This window comes from Periplaneta americana, chromosome 15 (assembly GCF_040183065.1).
Source record: "Periplaneta americana isolate PAMFEO1 chromosome 15, P.americana_PAMFEO1_priV1, whole genome shotgun sequence".
Lineage (NCBI taxonomy): Eukaryota > Metazoa > Arthropoda > Insecta > Blattodea > Blattidae > Periplaneta > Periplaneta americana.
The window spans coordinates 17,321,054-17,345,162 of record NC_091131.1 but is presented as its reverse complement, the minus strand read 5'-3'; the positions used below and the strand labels follow the sequence as shown (position 1 = coordinate 17,345,162).

The following is a 24,109-nucleotide window of genomic DNA, read 5'->3' as shown; positions in this document are numbered from 1 at the left end:
GACAGAAATAGAGAAAGAAAGAGAGAAAGGAAAGACAGACAGAAATAAAGAAAGACAGACAGAAAGACAGAAAGAAAGAAAGACAGACAGAAAGAGAGTAAGAAAGAAAGACAGAGAGAAAGAGAGAAAGACAGACAGAAAGAAAGAAAGAAAGACAGACAGGAAGAAAGAAAGAAAGACAGAAAGACAGAAAGAAAGAAAGACAGACAGAAAGAGAGTAAGAAAGAAAGACAGAGAGAAAGAGAGAAAGACAGACAGAAAGACAGAAAGAAAGAAAGAAAGAAAGACAGAGAGAAAGAGCGAAAGATAGACAGAAAGAAAGAAATACAGACAGGAAGACAGAAAGAAAGAAATACAGACAGAAAGAGAGAAAGAAAGAAAGACAGACAGAAAGAGAGAAAGAAAGAAAGACAGACAGAAAGAGAGAAAGACAGAAAGACAGACAGAAAGAAAGAAAGACAGAGAGAAAGAAAGACAGACAGACAGACAGAAAGAGAGAGAGAAAGAAAAACAGAAAGAAAGAAAGAAAGACAGACAAACAGAAAGAAAGAAAGAGAGAAAGAAAGAAAGACAGACAGACAGAAAGAAAGAGAGAGAGAGAAAGAAACACAGACAGAAAGAAAGAAAGACTAACAGACAGACAGAAAGACAGACAGAAGAAAGAAAGAAAGAAAGAAAGACAGAATGAAAGAAAGAAAGACAGAATGAAAGAAAGAAAGAAAGACAGGCAGAAAGAAAGACAAAAAAGGAAGAAAGAAAGGAAGGCAGAAAGACAGAAAGAAAGAGAAAGGAAGAAATAAATAAATAAAGAAAGACAGAAAACAGAAAGATAAAGACGAATGAAAGAAATGCAGAAAGGAAGACAGAAAGAAAGAAAGAAAGAGAGATAGAAAGAAAAAAGAAAGGAAGAAAGAAAGAAAGGAAGAAGAAATAATATACTATCGTGCTGCAAACATGAGTTACCACTAAAGTCCATACAGAGATAGGAGGCGTGGCTAAGATGACAAGAATAGTGGGGCCAGTAGTGACACAGAAACCAATCGTAAGCTGAGTCAGAATATCATGTGGACTCGAAACTGTCTCCAGAACGAAGTACGGAATCTGCGTGCCTCCAGTTGTGCCAGTGTGTCGCAAATGCTTATGCAATGATCCGATGAACTTTCTTTTCGTGTTTGGGGGAACGTATTGGTTTGAAATAGGTTATTACACGCGAATTCAAGTTACCAGTACATTTTTTTCTGTAACCTGTACTACAAAATACTTCGACTTCTGCGAGTTCATTACTGTTAGGTATGACAGAAATGTTTCAACGTACTCGTGTCACAAGGCTGGAAATACAAATCATGTACCTGGCTGTGTGTGCTCTGTTGATACGGCGGAAATGAGAAAACAGAAAAAAAAAGGAACGTGACTACGTAGATTTCAAAGTATGTTTATGTGGGCGTAATATCCTCTTTATCATGGGTTGTAAGTTCTCTAACATTCTCGTATATGAATTCCCAGGCCGGCTTTTAATACTGACAATGCATGAAATCCTGAAGTTAGCATGTATTCTTGCTTGTTAATTATGGCGGATAAGTGTTGGTTATTTGACTACATTTCCAGAGGGTTCAGGATTCTACTGCTGAAGAGAAATATATTTATTTCTCCTTCATATATGGTGTACTACAATGCTCTAAAATAATTATCGCGACGCAAGTTGTGCAAAGAGAAAATCTAGCTGGACATAGTGTAAGTAATTTTATCACGTCAATGCAAGGGGTCCCAGATTCATATCTTCGTATTCTACTTTCTTCCCGCCATAAAATGTTATTCTGTCTTGATTTATTGCTCATCACATACTCCAGTAGTGGTTCCGAAAGTATCAACACCCAGGGTTGTATTTTCGGCAATAGGCAGAGATCTGAAACAGTAATGGATAGTGATTGTCATAATGAAGATTATGTGGGACTTGCGTGTATTATTATTGAAACAGAAGTCTCTCCTAAAGGTAATAAATAAATAAATAAATAAATAAATAAATAAATAAATAAATAAATAAATAAATAAATAAATAAATAAATAAATAAATAAATAAATAAATAAATAAATACATGAATGAATGAACGAATGAACGAATCAATAAATCAATAAATCAATAAATAAATAAATAAATAAATAAGTAAATAAGTAAATAAATAAGTAAATAAATAAATAAGTAATTAAATAAATAACTAAAGAGATAATTTGTATAAACAAAAGCCGCCCTAAATAAGGGTTCGATAGAGCGGCCTACTAATCAATTCGTAAAGAATAATAAGTAAACAAAACAATTTTGTGACATTTGGAAAGAAAAAAAAAACATTAAGATAAGAAAACGTAGGAAATAATTTACAATAAAAATTTTGTTGGGTAGAAATGATTACTAATTATAGCTAAAGATGATTTTAACACGTGAGATCCTATGGCATCAATCGGTGCATCAGAAATTTTGTATTGTTTAAGTTGATTTAAAGTTTCACGTGGGATCGTGCCACGGGCACCGAACATGAGCCCAAAAACTGTCCAATGTGTAATGTGGTATTGTGCTCCAAGATGCTGACAACAAGGCTCATATATGACTTGTTTTTCACGACACACCTCTTGTGGCTGTTGCTCATGCATCTCAAAACGGATTGTGGGATCAAGAATGACACCCTTATCCTTCTGCCGATCAATTATGATGATATCAGCCCGTCTAGTAGAGCCATCAGAAGAGACGCAACCAACCTCCTCATAAACCTCATAGGAAGCATTCTGACGGATTGAAGCTGCGATGAGAGAACGAACCGTATTATGTCTGTTGATTCGGAGCAATTCTCCATGCTGGCAGAAACCCAAGACGTGAGGAAGCGTTTCTTGCTCGTCGCATCTTCTGCAACGGGTTGAGTCAAGAGTTCTACCAGGGAGAGTACGTACAGGTATTGTATTACAGTTCATCTTAATGGCTTGCGTCCACTGACTGCTCGAAAGTCTCTTTTTGGTTGAGATCCACGAATTACCTTTCTTCCAGTGAGAATAGAAAACAACTCCCAAACCTTTACTTTTCAAGTTGCTCCATTGATGAAAAGAAACTTCACGCAATGCTTTTCTTAGTTTTTGAGAAGAAAAACGTTCAGAGCAATCGAAGGTAATTGGTAATTGTTTGATGCAATGTTCAATTTCGTTTGGAAGATTTCGAGTGGCTGCTACATGAGGGTTGTCAACGTGTAAAAGTCTTTGACAAATATTTAAGTGCTGAAGGTAAGCTTCCCACTGGGCTTTAAATACTCCTAAACCTCGCAATCTTCTTGGTGCATACAACATAGCATCCGGGGTGTCAGTAGGAAATAAGTAAATAAATAAATAAGTAAATAAATATATATATATAAATATATAAATAACTAAACAAACAAATAAACGAATGAATGAATAAATAAATGAATAAATAAATAAATAAATAAATAAATAAATAAATAAATAAATCAATCAATCAATAAGTAATTAAATAAATAAGTAATTAAATAAATAATTAAGTAAATAAGTAAATATATAAGTAATTAAATAAGTAAATAAATAAATTAATAAATAAGTAATTAAATAAATACATACATAAATAAATATATATATAAATATGTAAATAAATAAATGAAAAACAAACAAACAAACTAACTAACAAATAAATAAATGAATGAATAAATTCGTTTTCTGTCCTAGAGCGGGTCTTTCAGTCTTTCCTATTTTCTGTCTTCCTCTTAGTCTCCTCATATGATCCATATATCTTAAAGTCGTCTATCATCTGATACATTCTTCTGCCCCGAACTCTTCTCCCGTTCACCATTCCTTCCAGTGCATCCTTCAGCAGACAGTTTCTTCTCAGCCAGTGACCCAACAAGTTCCTTTTTTTCTCCTCCTGATCAGTTTCAGGTCCACACCTGTGGAGTAACGGTCAGCGCGTCTGGCTGCGAAACCAGGTGGCCCGGGTTCGATTCCCGGTCGGGGCAAGTTACCTGGTTGAGGTTTTTTCCGGGGTTTTCCCTCAACCCAATATGAGCAAATGCTGGGTAACTTTCGGTGCTGGACCCCGGACTCATTTCACCGCCATTATCACCTTCATCTCATTCAGACGCTAAATAACCTCAGATGTTGATAAAGCGTCGTAAAATAACCTACTAAAATAAAAAAATCAGTTTCAGCATTATTCTTTCTTTGTCCACTCTTCTCAATACTGCTTCGTTTCTTATTCTGTCTGTCCACTTCACACTCTCTATTCTTCACCACATCCACATTTCAAATGCTTCTGTCGCTTCTCTTCACTTCGTCGTAATGTCCATGTTTTTGCCCCAGACAACGCCACACTCCACACAAAGTACTTCACAAGTCTTTTCCTTAATTCTTTTCACAGAGCTCCGCAGAAGATGCTGCTTTCCTAAAGACAATGTGACTGTAAAGTGTATAAAACTTTCTCTTCTATTTGAGTTAGTAACCTATCTGAAATTGATACAGTAGTGGACTGACACACTTGATGAGTAATTTAGTGGCTGATTGACGTAAGTAATAACTGAGTTACTGGCATTGTCCGAGAAGCTCTTACTGAATTACAAAATAAATGAGTCATTGAAATTGACTGAGTGGTGAACTCACTCACATGATGTGAAACTTGTTGATGGAATGGAACCGCGGAAGCCTCGGTTTTGATTTAATGAATGAAGGAGAGGGAAATGAAGGGAAAAACATTAAAAGGTACGGAAAAACGCGCTCTCGAAAGGGAAATCGGGGCTGAGAAAAACTCAATATGTGAACCCCAAGTCTCTTGGCCACTTATCTCACTCCGATTTTCTCTGATCCACTGAAGGAGATGTAGAAAATGTTGTAGGGGAAAGCCAAGAATGAAAGTAACCTAATAGATACCATCTAAAGGGGGAGTGAGGGGAGGGGAATAACTTAATGGCTGATTTAAATAGTAACTGAGTAAGTGGCATTGACTAAGTTCTTTCACTGAATTACTGAATAACAGTGTAAGTGATTGAAATTGACTTGTGGTAGGCTGCTTGACCTAACGAGCAACTGACTGAAATAATAACTTAGTTACTGACATTGACAGAGAAGTTCTCTAACTGAATTACAGACTAACTTAGAGAATGACTGAAATTGTCTGAGTGGTGGATTGAATAACCTAATGAGCAACTTCTTGTGTAACTGTATTAATAACTTAGTTACTAACGTTGACCGAGAAGTTCTCTCACTATATTACAGATTAACTAGAGAGAGGCTGAAATTGTCTGAGTGGTGGATTGAATAACCTAATGAGCAACTTAGTGTGTGACTGTATTAATAATTTAGTTACTCACATTGGCCGTGAAGTTCTCTCACTCAATTACAGATTAACTGAGAGAGTGACTGAAATTGTCTGAGTGGTGGATTGAGTAACATAATGAGCAACTTAGTGTGTGACTGTATTAATAACTTAGTTACTGACATTGACCAAGAAGTTCTCTCGCTGAATTACAGATTAACTAGAGATTGACTGAAATTGTCTGAGTGGTGGATTGAGTAACATAATGAGCAACTTAGTGTGTGACTGTATTAATAACTTAGTTACTGACATTGACCAAGAAGTTCTCTCGCTGAATTACAGATTAACTAGAGATTGACTGAAATTGTCTGAGTGGTGGATTGAGTAACATAATGAGCAACTTAGTGTGTGACTGTATTAATAACTTAGTTACTGACATTGACCAAGAAGTTCTCTCGCTGAATTACAGATTAACTAGAGATTGACTGAAATTGTCTGAGTGGTGGATTGAGTAACATAATGAGCAACGTAGTGTGTGACTGTATTAATAACTTAGTTACTGACATTGACCAAGAAGTTCTCTCGCTGAATTACAGATTAACTAGAGATTGACTGAAATTGTCTGAGTGGTGGATTGGATAACCTAATGAGCAACTTAGTGTGTGACTGTATTAATAACTTAGTTATTGACATTGACCAAGAAGTTCTCTCACTGAATTACAGATTAACTAGAGATTGACTGAAATTGTCTGAGTGTGGATTGAATAACCTAATGAGAAACTTAGTGCGACTATTAATAACTTAGTTGCTAACATTGACCGTGAGGTTCTCTCACTCAATTACAGATTAACTAGAGAGTGGCTGAAATTGTCTGAGTGGTGGATTGACTGACATAATGAGCAACTTAATATGTGACTGAATTAGTAACTTAGTTACTGACATTGGCCGTGAAGTTCTGTCACTAAATTACAGATTAACTGAGAGTGGCTGAAATTGTCTGAGTCGTGGATTGAATAACTTAATGAGCAGCTTAGTGTGTGACTGTATTAATGACTTAGGGTGCTATTCATAGACATTTCGCTAGCCCGCGCTATGAGCGTGCTAAACTAGCTCCGGGTATCGACTGATTACTTGTACAGGATTCATATCATGTTTTATCGCTAACACTGGTTTATGAATACGAAAAACGCTAGTTCGCTGATCATCCACCAGAAGCCCGTGCTAAGAATGTCTTTGAATACGGCCCTTACTTACTGACATTGACCGTGAAGTTCTCTTCCTGAATTACAGATTAACTGAGAGAGTGACTGAAATTGTCTGAGTGGTGGATTGAATAACCTAATGAGCAACTTAGTATGTGACTGTATTAATAACTTGTTACTGACATTGACCGAGAAGTTCTCTCACTGAATTACAGAGTAATTGTGGTGGACTGTCTGACCTATCGAACAAGTTAATATGTAACTGAATTTATAAGTAAGTTACTGACATTGACCGAGAAGTTCTCTCACTGAATTACTGAGTAACTGTGCTGGACTGATTGACCTAACGAACAACTTAGTGTGTGACTGAATAAATAAAGAAGTAACTGACATTGACCGAAAAGTTCTCACACTGAATTACTGAGTAACTGTGGTGGACTGATTCACCTAACGAACAACTTAGTATGTGACTGACTTTATAAATAAGTTATTGGCATTGACCGAAAAGTTCTCTCACTGAATTATTGAGTAACTGTGGTTTACTGATTGACCTAACAAACAACTTAGTATGTGACTGAATTTATAAATAAGTTACTGACATTGACCGAGAAGTTCTCTCACTGAATTACTGAATAACTATGGTGGACTGACTGACTTAACAAACAACTTATTATGCAACTGAATTTATAAATACGCTACTGACATTGACCGAGAAATTCTCTCACTGAATTACTGAGTAACTATGCTGGACTGACTGACCTAACAAATAACTTAGTATGCGACTGAATTCATAAATACACTACTGACATTGACCGAGAAATTCTCTCACTGAATTACTGAGTAAGTATGGGGGACTGACCGGCCTAACAAACAACCTAGTATGTGACTGAATTTATAAATAAGTTACTGACATTGACCGAGAAGTTCTCTCACTGAATTACAGAGTAATTGTGGTGGACTGACTGACCTAACAAACAACTTATTATGTGACTCAATTAATAAATAATTACTGACATTGACCGAGAAATTCTCTCACTGAATCACCGAGTAATTGTGGTGGACTGACTGACCTAACAAACAACTTAGTATGTGACTGAATTTATAAATAAGTTACTGACATTGACCGAGAAGTTCTCACACTGAATTACTGAGTAACTGTGCTGGACTGACTGACCTAACGAACAACTTAGTGTGTGACTGAATTAATAAATAAGTTACTGACCTAACAAACAACTTATTATGACTGAATTAATAAATAAGTTACTGACTTTGACCGAGAAATTCTCTCACTGAATTACTGAGTAACTGTGGTGGACTGACTGATCTAACAAACAACTTATTATGACTGAATTAATAAATAAGTTACTGACATTGGCCTGAAGTTCCCTCACTCATTTACTGATTAATTGAAAGATTGACTGAAATTGATGGAGTGGTTTTCTGACTGCCTTAATGGGTACCAATTACTGACTGATTTACTGACTCACGAAGTAAATGTCCGAGTGACAATGTCTGACCGACTGACCGACAGATGACCGAGCAGGACCTTCGTGACCAACTGAACTATTTGGGACTGAGGGACGTGTGTCTCCGTGGGGATCGATCTGCCTTCCATTGAAGTGTTTTGGGCACATTGCGCCTGCCCAGGCTGGGCCCGCGCTCACACACGCGGCGTCCGCGAGGCAGCAGTCGGCATGCGGGGCCAGTCCACATGGCCCGCCTCCTCGCGCTACGCGTCTACCTCGGCCTGGCCGCCGCCGCCGCCGCCACGCTTACCGCCTCCGACGTCTCCGGTGAGTGAAGTGATTGTTGCCGCTCTGTAACCCAAGGAAGATAATTCCAGCCGATGTTTCATATCTAGCACGAGACAGCTGGTGCATTTTTCTTCAATTCTGGCCTCCTGGAATAAATTGCAGTGCAAAGAACGAAGGTTTAAGAGTATATGTACGTGAACAACCACAAATATTATCAGAAAATGCAGGCTCTAAATTTCTAATTATATATAAAAAAAAAAAACTAGCCTTACCCGTGCGCTCCGCTGCACCTGTTAGAAATAAATATAAAGTAATAAATAATTACAATAAAAGGTTTGATCCAGGGAACATTCGTGTTTGATAGAAGGATAAATCGTTTAAATATGTTCTTAATTTAAATTGTATTTAAAGTAAGCCATGAGTGAAATTTGTAAATCCGAAACTATTCAGTCAATCCTTATGAAAATTTTACCACACATATTCATTGATTACAATAAAACACTGACAAAGTTTCATCCTCCTAGGGCAAATAGCTTCTGAGTAATAAAATATTTACTATTTTTTATAACTACGCTACAAATTGCCCCCTGCGTTGTAATTTTATTTGAAATGTTTTGATTTTTGGTCAGGACATCCCCCATGCATATGGTTCTTTAATTTGCTATCAAGTTTTTGTGTAATGTTATTAATTTGACTTGTGGATTTTTTTTTCTTTTGTGATATTTCATTTTTCACTCCTGGCTTAACTTAAATAATTTAAATGCGATCATTTTGGCCCAGAGAGCAATCATTTGGTGCAATGACAATTCCTTTAACATGTGTCTTAATATTGTTATTACATGCAACCATAGTTTAATGAAGATTGACATATCATTTAGTTTTAATGTGTATACTTTATATTACTTGCTATATGTTTCAGAAGTTACTGTAATAACATTGTAGAATTATGTCCATCTAGAGAAACTACTATTTCCAACGGTGAAATAATAATTAAACAATTAATTAGCTTCCGATATTACTTCATACAAACACAGAAACATTCTCTGTAGGCTATGTTTAATAGCTTTCGATTGTTGTTGTCCACGGCCCCTTATAGACGAAGTCATTTGCTTTTATTTCAGTACAGCGCCTTACATGGCGTTGTTATTGTAATTTTAAAACTCATTTATCTCATTAAATATCAGTCCTATCAACATTTTGTATAGAATAAAACTTATCGAAACTTATTTTTAAAGAAACTTTTGTTATGTAACACTTTTCATGAAAATCAATAATAAGCGAGATATTTCGATTTATTTAATTCAGGCCCCCTTATAACCCCCCCTTTTAAATAAAGTATTTTGAGTGCCATATAGCCTAAAATCTAAGTTACAACGAACTTAATTTATATTCCAATCTTCATATAAATTGGTTCAACCATTATCGCGTGAAAAGGTAAAAAACATCCAGACAGACATACAGACATACAAACTAAAATTTCAAAAAAGCGATTTTCCGTTTCAGGATGGTTAATTATACATGTTAACACCAATTATTTTTGAAAAATCGAAAATTACCAGAAAAATTTGGCTACAGATTTATTATTAGTATAGATGAACCCACAATTGAATAAAAATTATAAGGTACCACAACAAGTCTTATTAAAACTTAAATATCTGATAAAAGTATAAAAAAGGTTACTAATAATATTTTTCGAACCAGTTTTATCAGAATATGAAAAAAAGACAAAAAAATTTGCAGTTAGATCATTTGGCAACCATAACAGTCTTATGGTCTCTCTGACATCTTCAATATTTTTCCTGCATGTAATGAACACTTATTTCTGAAAAGTAGACTACTCTCAGACATGTAGTGTTTATTTTAATATAATTAATTTTTTATTTGTCCTATATAAAATATATTAAAATTTACGTAATGTTTTGTGACCTAATTTTTCAATTTTCAAGGAAATGGGCATTATTTTAGTCTACCTTTTGCATAAATTTGTGTTAAATCAGTGTACAAAATTTCAGAATTCTGTCTCTAATGGTTGTAGAGTTATGAAAATGTGTGAAAATTTTAAAATTTTGGAAAATTTAATCTGAAGTAAAAAGTGAATTCTTAAAGATATTATTAGTAACCTTTTTTTTGTACTTTTATCAGATATTTAAGTCTAATAAGTCTCGTTGTGGTCCCCTGTAATTTTTGTCCAATTGTGAGTTCATTTCTTTATAAAATTTTAGAAATTTATAGCTTGCATTTTCTAATAATATTTGTGGTCATTCACGTACATATACCCTTAAGGGGTTAGGTACAGCTTACAGCAATAAAATTTTTGGAAATATTAAACATTTTTTTCTTCACTACTGTACCTTGTACAATAATTAAAATTGGTATGTATAAAACACTGTCCTTCTGCTATACGAAAATAAATATTTTTATGCTTTAAAAAAATTATTTATATTTATTTTTAAAAATTCAAAATATTGGCAGTTCACTGTGCAGTGATGAAGGATTTTCCTCATAACTCAAAAACTTTTCAACTTTTTCATGTTCTCTCTCTTTTATTTTATTGCTGAAACTCATGTTTACAATATCATGCTCTTTCAACTATATTCCTTAATAAATAATATTTTTTTTTATTTTGTGTGATAGAAATACTGATATTTGACATTTTTTTAAATGAATTTATTTTTATCAGACAATCTATCAAAGGCAGAGAAGTGATCTTGCATCATATTGTAGATATGACATGCATAAATACACATAAAAAATTTCCTCACAGAATGTTGGATAGTTTTTATGTTACGTGGGAAATGCTTCATCACTACACAGTGAACTGAATTTTGAAAAAAAAAAAAAAAAAAAAAGATGTAAAATTTTTTTAAACTGTAAAAATATTTTTTTTTCATATAGCAGAAGGGCAGTGTTTTAGACATAATAATCTTCATTATTGTACATGATACAGTAATGGAGGAAAAAAATGTTGAATATTTCCAAAATTTTACTGCTGTAAGCTGTACCTAACCCCTTAAGTGTACAGAAGAGACTTTTTCTTCATCCAAATCCTACCGTGTTTGCATACATTAACTAGAGCCTACGGCCGCTTCGAATTTCAACAAATGACATTTAAATTGTTTGTTTTCAAAACCTATTTCACTTTCAGTTATTTTTATAGGAAGGAGTTTTAAAGTTTTAACATAAACAGGCCAATTATCACTTACGTGTTTATTCTAATCCTAATGATATTTCATAAAATTCTATGTACTTCAGATACTAGGATACTTTATAGATTCTCAATTAAAATATGAGATAATAGGTTTTGGCCCGAAAAACATAAAATAGAAGGATTCGTAAAAAAATAACCATACTTTTAAATATAATTTTCAGTGACAAATAGCAGGAATTGGCAAAAAATAGCTTTACCATTGGATTTACAGTTTAAGATATATATTAGGCTATGTTATTAGATCGAAATCGGTTTTTGAGCAAAATAGCAGGTTTTGAAATCAAACCATGTATGTTTTCGGACTTCACACATACAACCTGTTTTGACTACAACAAAAATGACAAAAATGGCTCTTGCAACCTCTGTTGTTTACACTATTCAATATTGCTGTTTCTTTGTAACAAAAACGAAAGTTCCATTTAACGAAATACACATGAATCCCTTTACTCAATATGAATCACTATTACCTTATTTCTGAATTTAATTCTTTTGGTGTATTTTATTTCGACTAACGTAATTACAATAAAATCGAAAATTAATTTTGCCTTCAGCCAATGTTTCATCTCTAGCACGATATAGCAGAACTACTATATTTTTCTTTAATTCTGTTCTTCTGGAATAAATTGCAGTGTACCATAATTGAAGATTGTAAACAATGAACAACAAAATTTTTCAGGAGAGACATTTTTCTCCATCCAAATCATATACAATGGTGACAAATGTGACTGAATACTTTAACTAGGGACTACTTCCACTTCGAATTTCAACATACGACTTTCGTAAGGTTTTTCAGTTCCACACATACAATCTGTTTTGACTACCACTTAAAAATGACAAAAAATGACTCTTAAAATCCTTGTTGTTTACACTCTTCAACACTATTGTTTTCTTGTATTGTACTGTATTGTATTTATTTACATTCCGTGGTATTCCTACTTCATTTCACAGCTAGAATATGGAATATGTAAAAAAATCTTAACAGTATTAGCCTACAAATCCTTAATTCATAGTCACAGTCTAGTTGAAATATATACAGAAGTGCTTTACACTATATTAGTACAACATAAGGAGTTAGTATCGATACTTAATACAAGCCAGAAATATTGATGCAGCGTTGTTGAATGCCATAAATTCACCTACAGAATAGAAGGCGTGAGAAATTAGGTAACTTACTGCTGTAATTTGACCCTAAATAATCTTATGTTTTCAGTTTGATTTTTTTTTTATATCCGTAGGGAGGCTATTAAAAAATCTTTACTATCATATAACGCACTCCTTTTTGATAGCACGATAGATTTGCTGATGGAGTATGAAAGTCATTTTTGTCGAGTATTTATAATATGAATTGTTGCATTAGTTACAAAGTTTTCACGATTATATACGAGGAAGTTTATTAATGAAGAAAATACTGACAAGCCATGGGCATTATTTGTATATTTTTTAATGGTTCTACACGGTTTGCTAGATTTTAGCACATAAATTCTAATTAATCTTTTTTGTAATAGAAATATAATGTTACTATCTGTAAAATTTTTCCAGAATATTATTCCAAAACTCATTATCGAGTGGAAAAGTTATCTTTTTGGCCTTCGTGTGTTTGCGAAACGAGGAAAAGAAAACCATTACGAACTTGTATTATAAATAACTATCTAGTTTATCTTTAAAAATTCTTCATGTATAAGTATTCTTTCCAATTAATTCTGTTCTTAAATTTTATAATTTATAAAGAATACCATATATTTCGTTAATTTTTAATATCTTCATTCTGTATTTTGTCGAGCCAATACAACTTGGATAGGATATATGTTTTTCTTGTTTCGTATAATATTGGCACAGCCATTATTTTATAATATTTTATCTGTGAATGCTTGCGAGTTATCTTTAATGTTATCCTAGTGTGTCCTCACATTGATATCTCTGTAGTTGAAAATAATCGTTAAATCAGATGCTCTTAATATCGCTGATCGAGGGACGAGCTCGAAAACTGGACAGTAAGGAAATCTTAGTGTGGGTTGGGAATGCGCCTTCCTGGAATTTTGCACTGATGGTGCATATCGCGTTATAATAATATCATGTCATAACATACTGACACAAGCCAGTGAACAGTCATCCATGTCAAGTTCTGAACTATTCAGAGAAGAAGACGTGATAATGTTATTATCCCACGAGCGAGGGAATATTTTAAGTCTTCTAATTTGATATAAAATCCTTTTTAATCGTTTTCCATTTCTTTATGAATTGCAAGCACTTCGCAATACTCGAATACAGTGTCATTCCTGTACATAAAGTCATGTAAATATTTTTCACTTAGAATTAGGCTTACGTCTCCCTTCTCATCACGTATGGGGTGTAAGTTGAGAACTAATTGTCACACAAAAATGTAACTGCTCTCCTTTTTCCCATTTTATTACCCTTGTTCTCCTTATATTCCCCTTATATTCTTTGTCTTCCTCTTGTTCTCCTTCTATGCTTTTGTTCTCCTCGTCTTCCCCTGGTTATTCTCATCTTCCCCTTGTTCTTATTGCATTCACTTGCTTTCCTTATATTTCCTTTGTTCTCATTGTATTCCACTTGTTTTTCTTCTATGCTTTTGTTCTCCTCGTCTTCCCCTTGTTATCCTTATCTTTCCCTTGTTCTTATTGTATTCACTTGCTTTCCTTATATTTCCTTTGTTCTCATTGTATTCCACTTGTTTTTCTTCTATGCCTTTGTTCTCCTCGTCTTCCCCTTGTTCTTATTGCATTCACTTGCTTTCCTCATATTTCCTTTGTTCTCATTGTATTCCACTTGTTTTTCTTCTATGCCTTTGTTCACCTCCTCTTCCCCTTGTTATCCTTATCTTTCCCTTGTTCTTATTGTATTCACGTGCTTTCCTTATATTTCCTTTGTTCTCATTGTATTCCACTTGTTTTTCTTCTATGCCTTTGTTCACCTCGTCTTCCCCTTGTTATCCTTATCTTCCCCGTGTTCTTATTGTATTCACTTGCTTTCCTTATATTTCCTTTGTTCTCATTGTATTCCACTTGTTTTTCTTCTATGCCTTTGTTCTCCTCGTCTTCCCCTTGTTCTTATTGCATTCACTTGCTTTCCTCATATTTCCTTTGTTCTCATTGTATTCCACTTGTTTTTCTTCTATGCCTTTGTTCTCCTCGTCTTCCCCTTGTTATCCTTATCTTCCCCTTGTTTTTATTGTATTCACTTGCTTTCCTTATATTTCCTTTGTTCTCATTGTATTCCACTTGTTTTTCTTCTATGCCTTTGTTCACCTCCTCTTCCCCTTGTTATCCTTATCTTTCCCTTGTTCTTATTGTATTCACGTGCTTTCCTTATATTTCCTTTGTTCTCATTGTATTCCACTTGTTTTTCTTCTATGCCTTTGTTCACCTCGTCTTCCCCTTGTTATCCTTATCTTCCCCTTGTTCTTATTGTATTCACTTGCTTTCCTTACATTTCCTTTGTTCTCATTGTATTCCACTTGTTTTTCTTCTATGCCTTTGTTCTCCTCGTCTTCCCCTTGTTCTCATTGTATTCCCCTTGCATTCCTTATGTTTCCGTCCTCATTTTATTTCCCCTGTTTTCCTTGTCTTTCATTTGTTCTTCTTTTATTGTCTTTATTCTCCTTGATATCTCCAATTCTCCTTGTCGCCTTGTTCTCCTTGTCCCCGTCGTCTTCTTATCATTCTCTATTTCTCCATGTATTCACCTTGTTCTCTTTGTCTCCCCTCATTCTCCTTGTACACCCCTCTTCTGCTTATACTCTCTTATTATCCTTGTATTTCTCTTGTTTTTCTTTTGTTCTCTTTGTATTCTCCTCGTCATCTTTGTTGTCTCCTTGTTCTACTTGTCGTCCCATATTACTCCTTGTATTCCCTTGTTATCCTTGTCTTTCCCTTATTCTCCCTGTACTATTTCCCCTCTTCTCTTTGTATGCTACTTGTTCTCTTTGTATTTCAATTCTTCTCTTTGTATTCCCTTAGTTCTCATCGTACTGCCATTGTTCTTCTTTCAATCTACTTCTTCCTGTCTTCTCCTTGTTCTCCCAGTATTCCCCTTCTCTACGCAAAGATACGCAGAATAGTGAAGCTATGTATAGCTCGCGCAAGAAACGATTACCGAAAACCAATGATGGCGTTGCTGTCTGTTTTGACGTGTGTTTGTAGGCACGCCGAGGGGGGGGGGGAGAGGTGCGAGCCGATGGAAGTACTGTCTCTGCCAAGAATATGAACAAATAAAGACATCGCTGTGGAAATAACGAACGTAGCAAGAGAAAAATTCCAAGCTAATTAAACGCGCAACATGTGTTTACGAATGAAATAACAATACCGTGCGATACAAGACACGTATTCACATGCAATGGAACAAACTAAAGTCGTAATGTAACTATGACAACGCAAGACTGATTCTAACGATGTCATTTCTCTTCCGACTGTACTCTTGAATATCATTCAAGCTATTTCGTGACCTTTCCTGTCGCCCGCTCTTCCTTATCGCAGTGTTTGATTCGCATTCCTTCCGTCGGTAATCCCTGCTTGCGAGACCTATACCTGTCAATTTGTTTACATTTCTTTTCTTTTTTTAACTTTGACACGGTATAAAATGTGTGATGAATAACATTTCGTACGCGCAAAAAGAAAATCGCCATGATTAATAACATTTAATTGAATGGCGGACACAGCCTGTATTAATATCTAGATTATTTTCTGTGCAAATGAACTAAATAAAACCTTCAATAAAAGGACTTCCTTAAAATAATTTACATTTTCTCTTACTTACTTACTTATTTACTTACTTACTTACTGGCTTTTAAGGAACCCGGAGGTTCATTGCCGCCCTCACATAAGCCCGCCATTGGTCCCTATCCTGAGCAAGATTAATCCAGTCTCTACCATCATATCCCACCTCCCTCAAATCCATTTTAATATTATCTTCCCATCTACGTCTCGGCCTCCCCAAAGGTCTATTTCCCTCCGGCCTCCCAACTAACACTCTATATGCATTTCTGATTCGCCCATACGTGCTACATGCCCTGCCCATGTCAAACGTCTGGATTTTATGTTCCTAATTATGTCAGGTGAAGAATACAATGCGTGCAGTTCTATGTTGTGTAACTTTCTCCATTCTCCTGTAACTTCATTCCTCTTAGCCCCAAATATTTTCCTAAGAACCTTATTCTCAAACACCCTCAAACACTTTCTCTTGCAGAATTATAACTCATGGAAAATGCTAAAATTCCGCCACTTTCTGCTAACGTTACTTACATTTCCCCATAAATTAAATGAACAGCGAGTTGAAGTTAAAGATGCGTTTCCAAGAAGAGAGATCTCTTTGTGGCAAGTTAAAGCTCTGGGAACAAACTAGCCACTATAAAGTGCGATCCATGCCATTGTTTTGTTCGCAAGACACATACCTCTGCGGCCGCTGAGAGATCAAACCTCCAGCCTGTCACGCAGGCAGCCCGGGTTCGAGTCCCGGTCAGATCTGGGATTTTTCAATTAAAAATCCATAGTGACACTTATGGCGGACAGGGTCACAATTGGGTTTTTCTCAGGAGTTTGCCGTTTCTCAATATTAAGCATCTACATCATTTCGTCATCATTCTACAGCATTTCCCAATCGCCGACTGGCGACGCACGGAGGGGGCTGGCCTAGGGACGAGGGGGGTTACCTACTTGAAACCTGGATACGCAGAGAACCTTAGTGTAGTCAGCCGGTATGGGTTTGGGAATGCGTCTAGCTTGAGGGTTAGCGCCATAGATTGTAACATGTCGCAATGTTGGGCCATAGAGCGTATTCCGAATCTCACCGGTGAGCAATCCGATGGCATCACGGTGTTCCGAATTCCACCGATGACGTCATTGATGCTCCACGGGTGGCGCCATCAGTGAATCTGATTGGTTCTTGTATAGGGCGGGAATTAGCAGACGAATGACATCGTGCACTGTTGTGTCATGGCGGTGTGTTCTGCTGTATTGTTTGTAATGAGCACAACGTAAAAACAATATGTTAATGGCTTATGAGCGAACATGTCAACGGACCAGTTATTACTACCGGTTCAAGAAATAAGTTGTTCATGATCTCATTTCTTTGAACGAGATGGCAGTACGGAAATTTCGCAAAATTTTGCTAGCGTAGCACAAATAACAACTTACACAGTCGCCATGACAGCCATCGATCCTTCCAGCAGTTTTGTTCCTATTCCTCTGCAGCGTGACGTCATTGTTGTCCGTCGGTCCGGTGAGATTCGGAATACGCTGTATGTGTCCTCCTCCCGTAAATTCCATGCCAAGATACATGTGCAAATACCTACACTTGTGATGTGTTGAATACTTCTCGGAGATGGAGACAAATGACGTGTTCGATTTCGAACAAGTGGGCATATAACTGGTGCAAGTGGGCATATAACAATTTGTAACTTGATATAGTAATTAAAGCGCATATATTTTATTAATGGGTAGACTTTAATGTTCTTAATATAAGACAAATTTATTATATTGTATTAATAAAATTCATACATAAAAATCAAAATAATTTTGAATTGTATTCTCATAGTTACGAAACAAAAAGTATGAATTATTTAATATTGTTTCAACCAAAATGAAACACTGCTACAGTATTTAATCATAGTAGTAATTTAGGCCCTAACAAATGTATATGTAAATATCCTAATCTTGTCAATTCTAATTGTTCTAGTAAAGGTAAAGGTAAAGGTATCCTCGTAACATGTCATGAAGGCACTTGGGGAGCATGGAGGTAGAGCCCCATGCTTTCCATGACCTCGGCACTAGAATGAGGTGGTGTGGTCGGCACCACGCTCTGACCGCCTTTTATCCCCGGGAAAGACCCGGTACTCAATTTTATAGGAGGCTGAGTGAACCTCGGGGCCGTTCTGAAAGTTTGGCAACGAGAAAAAATCCTGTCACCACCTAGGATCGAACCCCGGACCAATTGTTCTAGTATTAAATTAAAAAGTTATGTATGAATTTTATAAAAATTAAAAATTTGTAAATTTAAATTTATATATTCTTATTGCGTAGTAGACATAAGACAAATTGTATTACATACTTCTTAATTTCAATTCAGGAATCCGCCCCTGAGCACGACTTCTACTGTTTCAGGGTCAAGCTAAAGTTTTTCTGTTTATTTATATTTTGTTATAATTATTAGCAAAATAAATAAATAAATAAATAAATAAATAAATACTAATAATAAATCTGTAGCCAAAATTTTTATGGTAATTTTCGATTTTCCAAAAATAATTGGTGTTAACATGTATAATTAACCATCCTGAAACCGAAAATCGCTCTTTTGTTTTTTTTTTTTTCAAATTTTTGTCCGTCTGTCTGTCTGTCTGGATGTTTGTTACCTTTTCACGCGATAATAGCTGAACCGATTTATATGAAAATTGTAATATAAATTAAGTTCGTTGTAACTTAGATTTTAGGCTATATGGCATTCAAAATACTTTATTTAAAAGGGGGGTTATAAGGGGGCTTGAATTAAATAAATCGAAATATCTCGCTTATTATTGATTTTCATGAAAAGTATTACATAACAAAAGTTTCTTCAAAAATAATTTCCGATAAATTTTAGTCTATACAAAAGTTTGATAGGACTGATATTTAATGAGATAAATGAGTTTCAAAATTACAATAACAGCGCCATCTAAGGCTCCGTTCTGGAATAAAAACAAATGACTTCGTCTATAAGGGGCCTTGGACAACAACAATCGAAAGCTATTAAACATAGCCTACAGAGAATGTTTCTGTGTTTGTATGAAGTAATATCGGAAGCTAATTATTTGTTTAATTATTATTTCACCATTGGAAAAATGTAGTTTCTCTAGATGGACATAATTCTACAATGTTATTACAGTAACTTCTGAAACATATAGCAAGTAATATAAAGTATACACATTAAACTAAATGATATGTCAATCTTCATTAAACTATGGTTGCATGTAATAACAATTAAGAAACATGTTAAAAGAATTGTCATTGCACCAATGATTAGTCTCTGGACCAAAATGACCGCATTTTAATTATTTAAATACAATTTAAATTAAGTAACATGTTAAACGATTTATCCTTGTATCAAACACGAATGTTCCCTGGATTAAACGTCCTATTTTAATTATGTAATTACTTTACATTTGAATAATTTCAAGGGAAAAATTGTTCCGGGGCCGGGTATCGATCCCGGGACCTCTGGTTGAACGTACCAGCGCTCTACCACTGAGCTACCCGGGAACTCCACCCGACACCGTCTCAACTTTTCCCTGTGTCACTGTGTACGTTAACAGAAAACCACAATTCCAAGTCACACAGAGATTGTGTGCACTCGTTGTGGGTCTCTGGCGTTTCGTCAGCCCACGCGAGTTGTGTGGATATAAAGGGAAAAGTTGAGACGGTGTCGGGTGGAGTTCCCGGGTAGCTCAGTGGTAGAGCGCTGGTACGTTCAACCAGAGGTCCCGGGATCGATACCCGGCCCCGGAACAATTTTTCCCTTGAAATTATTCAAATCTGCTTTACAGGGAGCTTCATCTGAAAGACTAGATTTGCATACTTTGTATTTATTTCTAACAGGTGCAGCGGAGCGCACGGGTACGTCTAGTAAATAAATAAATAAATAAATAAATAAATAAATAAATAAATAAATAAATAAATAAATAAGTAAGTGAATGAGTGAGTAAATAAATAAATGACACTCAAAGTTGATGTAGCTCCGGAAAAGTTGAATTCGACCTTATAAATTCAGTAGTAGAAGTGCATAAAGTGCGCCGCGCTCTCGTTCATGTGCATAAAAAGAGTGCGCCCGTTCCAGGGTTATAATGAAGCCAATATAAAATGATAAAGGCGGAAAACATCTAAGAAATATGAACCTCAATTTCTCTGTCAACTAGAAATCTCAGGAAATTTATAGGGAAACGAACCAAAGTCCTGTTAGACGAGAAGTCGTCACTTCACAGATGCGTTCATCACGTATGCGTTGTTGAAATTTGTTCTCTTGTCCTTACTAGCATAAGGGTGTGCCCATACTAACTTTGGTAACTCTATCGAGTTAGAAGCTGTTTACAAGGACGGTTCAGATCAAAGGCCCGTTCATGACATTGTGCTGTCTTGCGGGTAGTGGGAAGATCTTACACTCGGTTACAATACACCACTCCTTGTGGGGAATTTTACTTTCATCTCTGTGTACTCAAATACTTGAGTCGAAATTTTTTGTTTAAGAGTCGATCGGCTAAGTCCCATAGAAGGCTAAATCTCCTTTCGGTTTTATGTTGCTTGTATCACACGCTGAAAGAAAAGGTATTTTATTACCATGTTGCAAGGAATATATTTAGAAATATGCAAGAAATACACGTATGTAATGTCCATGATGCTCTCAAAGAGGTTTTAAGGCCCATTCACAATGAAAATTAAACGTAACCGTAACATAAACAGAGAAGTTTGCGCCCAGGTTACCAAATGGGATCATTCACAATGATTCACATAAGCATTGACATAAACATTACCGTAAGACGTTAACACGAAAGTTTCCAAACTCTAAACTTTCATGCTTATGCTTACGTGATTTACAAACAGAACACAATCGTGGAGCGCTGAAGCATACGACAGAATATGAGGAAATGGCGTCGCTATTATATTTCCATGGTTACCAAGTAGATTTTCTGTTATGTTTAGGTTCCCATCGTGAATGATGGTATGACTTCTTGATTTTACCGTAACGTTTATATTCTTAAGTTAACGCTTACGTTATGTTTAATTTTCATTGTGAATGAGCCTTTACTTTTGTTGTCTGTATATCTGAATACAACGATTTCTCATAATTTATTGTTGGATATTATACCTATTCATTATACAAGTCTTGACATCCAAGATTGATACATACTTATAGGGTGAACTGGTGGACGATTCCTTCACTTAAGACCAACAAAAAAGTAAAATACCGTTTTGCTTATTTTGAATAGTTTTCAGAAAAATGTGAATTTTGAAATACATGAATTTCGAGATCGTGCAACGCTGTGTAAACATTAGTGAGTGCACATAAGGCTGTGTTGCTCTGAACAACCCCTTCACCTGGCTTGTTATGAACAGGGAAGTTGAAGGTCAGTGCCACGTACATTGTTTCTAAACTCGTAAGAAAAATACAGATGATATACCGTTTAATTTTTGTGTTTAATCCGTGTTACAGAGGGGAGAATGAAGACTTGCTCGTTTCACGTTAAGTAAAATCTTGGAAAATTTAAAATAAATTCTACAACCTAATTTAGTTAAATGTTCAGGAAACGCAGACAATAAGATACGATTGTATCAAACTGAATTGGAAAGATTCATACATATTTCTACTCGCCTATTTCAATTGAATATTCTAGAGAACGTAAACAATAATGAAATTTAGAAATCTTCTCACTATTCGTGAGCTGCCACAAGGGACAAAGAGTACTTAACCATAGAAATGTTTACAAGTTCAGTGAACCATTAATTTTTTTTTTTGACAATGAAACTCCTACAAGTACATAGCTGCAAATACATTTTGTGATTGGTGGAAATATAACTAGTTTTAGAGAGGCAAGTGTTACAAAAAAAGTAAAGAATGCTAATGTACTTAGTTTACTTTCGAATATACTGTAGGTGATGCTTCAGGAGAGCAATTGATCCTTTCAATGGAGCTAAAGTTACAATCGGAATAATAGATATAGGTATTCCAAGCCTCTTCAACACATCTTTCATGAAGAGAGTACCGTTCTTGCTCCAACCAGAAGTCCGATTACTTCAAGCTCTTCTAGCTGGTACTTTTGGAGGTAATATGGAATGGTAGGATTGTAGATATTCTTTTTTTCCTTATCCACTTCTGCTGGCTGTCCCTCATTCGTTTCGAAACGCACAGTGGGATCAATTATGAATCCAGATCTTGTAGATTCATTGAAAGCTGTTATATCTATGCGCCGTGTACTGCCAGTGACGGAGAGACCATGCACTTCTTCAAAGGTGTTGTAATCGGCATCTTTAAGGGCAGTGGCTATAATTGATCGTACTTGGTGGTGTCTAGCGTTTCGCAGACCTTCGCCGTGCGGACAGGATCCCAGGACGTGTGCAAGAGTTTCAACCTCGTTGTGGCAATGCCTACAACGGTTGTCCTGAGATCTTCCCGGCACAGCACGTACTGCAGCAACATAATGCCACGTTATAAAAACAAAATTTTAAAACAATTAAAATTCTAAAGACAAAATTTAAAATACGATATGCTTTTTTTTTACGTTAAACGAACTAAACAAAAATCTTATTTTAAACTCTTCGATTTAATTTTAATTAAATATCCGGTGAACACAGACAACAAAAACTTATTTTACGTTATACAAATCTAATTAATAATTAAAAAATTCTCCGTTTGTCGAACTAAGCATTTTCTTCAGCGAATTAGAAATAGTTTCCTCCTACTTTGATTTTTGAAATAATAACCGGTAAATTTACATACAAGAAATCAAATTTCCCTTAAAAGGAATTGTATATGTTATGTTTACATTTCTCGTTGTCTTATCCATCTCTCGCATTACGCGAGCTGCATCTCTCCTGCAGGCAATAACCTTTACAGGATTGTCAGAGTGCATCAAGTTTTAAAATTCTTTGCCGAACAAAAAGTTACATTTGTTGGGATAAAATTTCTGCACATTCAATTCTTTCAATCATTTATCAACATAATACACTGCTCTCTTAAACTGACTGAACATATTGCGAATTACTTCAAAAGTTTTCCCAATATACGCTATGAAATGTTTCTTACAAAATAATTTTTTTTCTCGAAAAGGAAGTAAAAACAAGCAAAATTGTATTAAACTTTTTTATTTGAAATAGGCTATTTTAAAGAATCATTCCTTGAAATTAGTGTCATTACTTACGGTCCACTCCCTATGAAATATAAGATCCTGTTTAAACACCACACAAAATGGCGACTTCCTCCACAGAAGCTCTAATATTCCTAACTGTAGATCACCTGTTCTTTCTTGTTGTGCGAAGAAATGTGTGGCGCACAAAAAAGTAGCTCTGGACCATATAGAGCAAATATAGATTAATATAAGTGGATTACTGGACATAATTGATAGCTGTGAGCGGTATGGGATGAAGATAAATGCAAACAAGACGACCATGGTTATCGGAAGAAAAATTAAAAAAGGTAAACTTGCGAATTCGAAATGAGGCCGGAAATAGGTGGCTGCTAATTATGATGAACATAACCCTAGAACATATATACCCAGATTGCTCTGCGTTATAGGCTTTGCCGGTAACAACTTTTGTCAGGCGCCAATTAAGCTTTCAGGAATAACTCCCTGTAAAGTTAATTTGAATAATTTCGAGGGAAAAATTGTTCCGGGGCCGGGTATCGAACCCGGGACCTTTGGTTAAACGTACCAACGCTCTCCCACTGAGCTACCCGGGAACTCTACCCGACACCGATCCAATTTCTCCCTCTATATCCACAGACCTCAAAGTGGGCTGACAACCGTCAAGCAACCAACATTTTGAGTGCACACTAACTCTGTGTGACCTTTAAATTGTGGTTTTCTGTTACGTACAGTGACGTGTATTATGCAAATTAAGCTTTCAGGAATAACTCCCTGTAAAGTTAATTTGAATAATTTTTCCCTCGAAATTAT

At 35.4% G+C, this 24,109-nt stretch overlaps 1 protein-coding gene across 2 annotated transcripts in view; it reads left to right on the top strand.

Moving 5' to 3' along the window:
* Window positions 1-8,196: 8,196 nt before the first annotated feature.
* Window positions 8,197-24,109, top strand: part of LOC138714686 (neurotrimin-like) — a 292,805-nt gene continuing 276,892 nt past the window's right edge. For both annotated transcript variants that reach the window (XM_069846748.1, XM_069846747.1), the window contains exon 1: window positions 8,197-8,288. In XM_069846748.1, coding sequence (XP_069702849.1) covers window positions 8,207-8,288 — 82 coding nt within the window. In that variant the 5' untranslated portion in view covers window positions 8,197-8,206. The remainder of the gene's footprint in view (window positions 8,289-24,109) is intronic.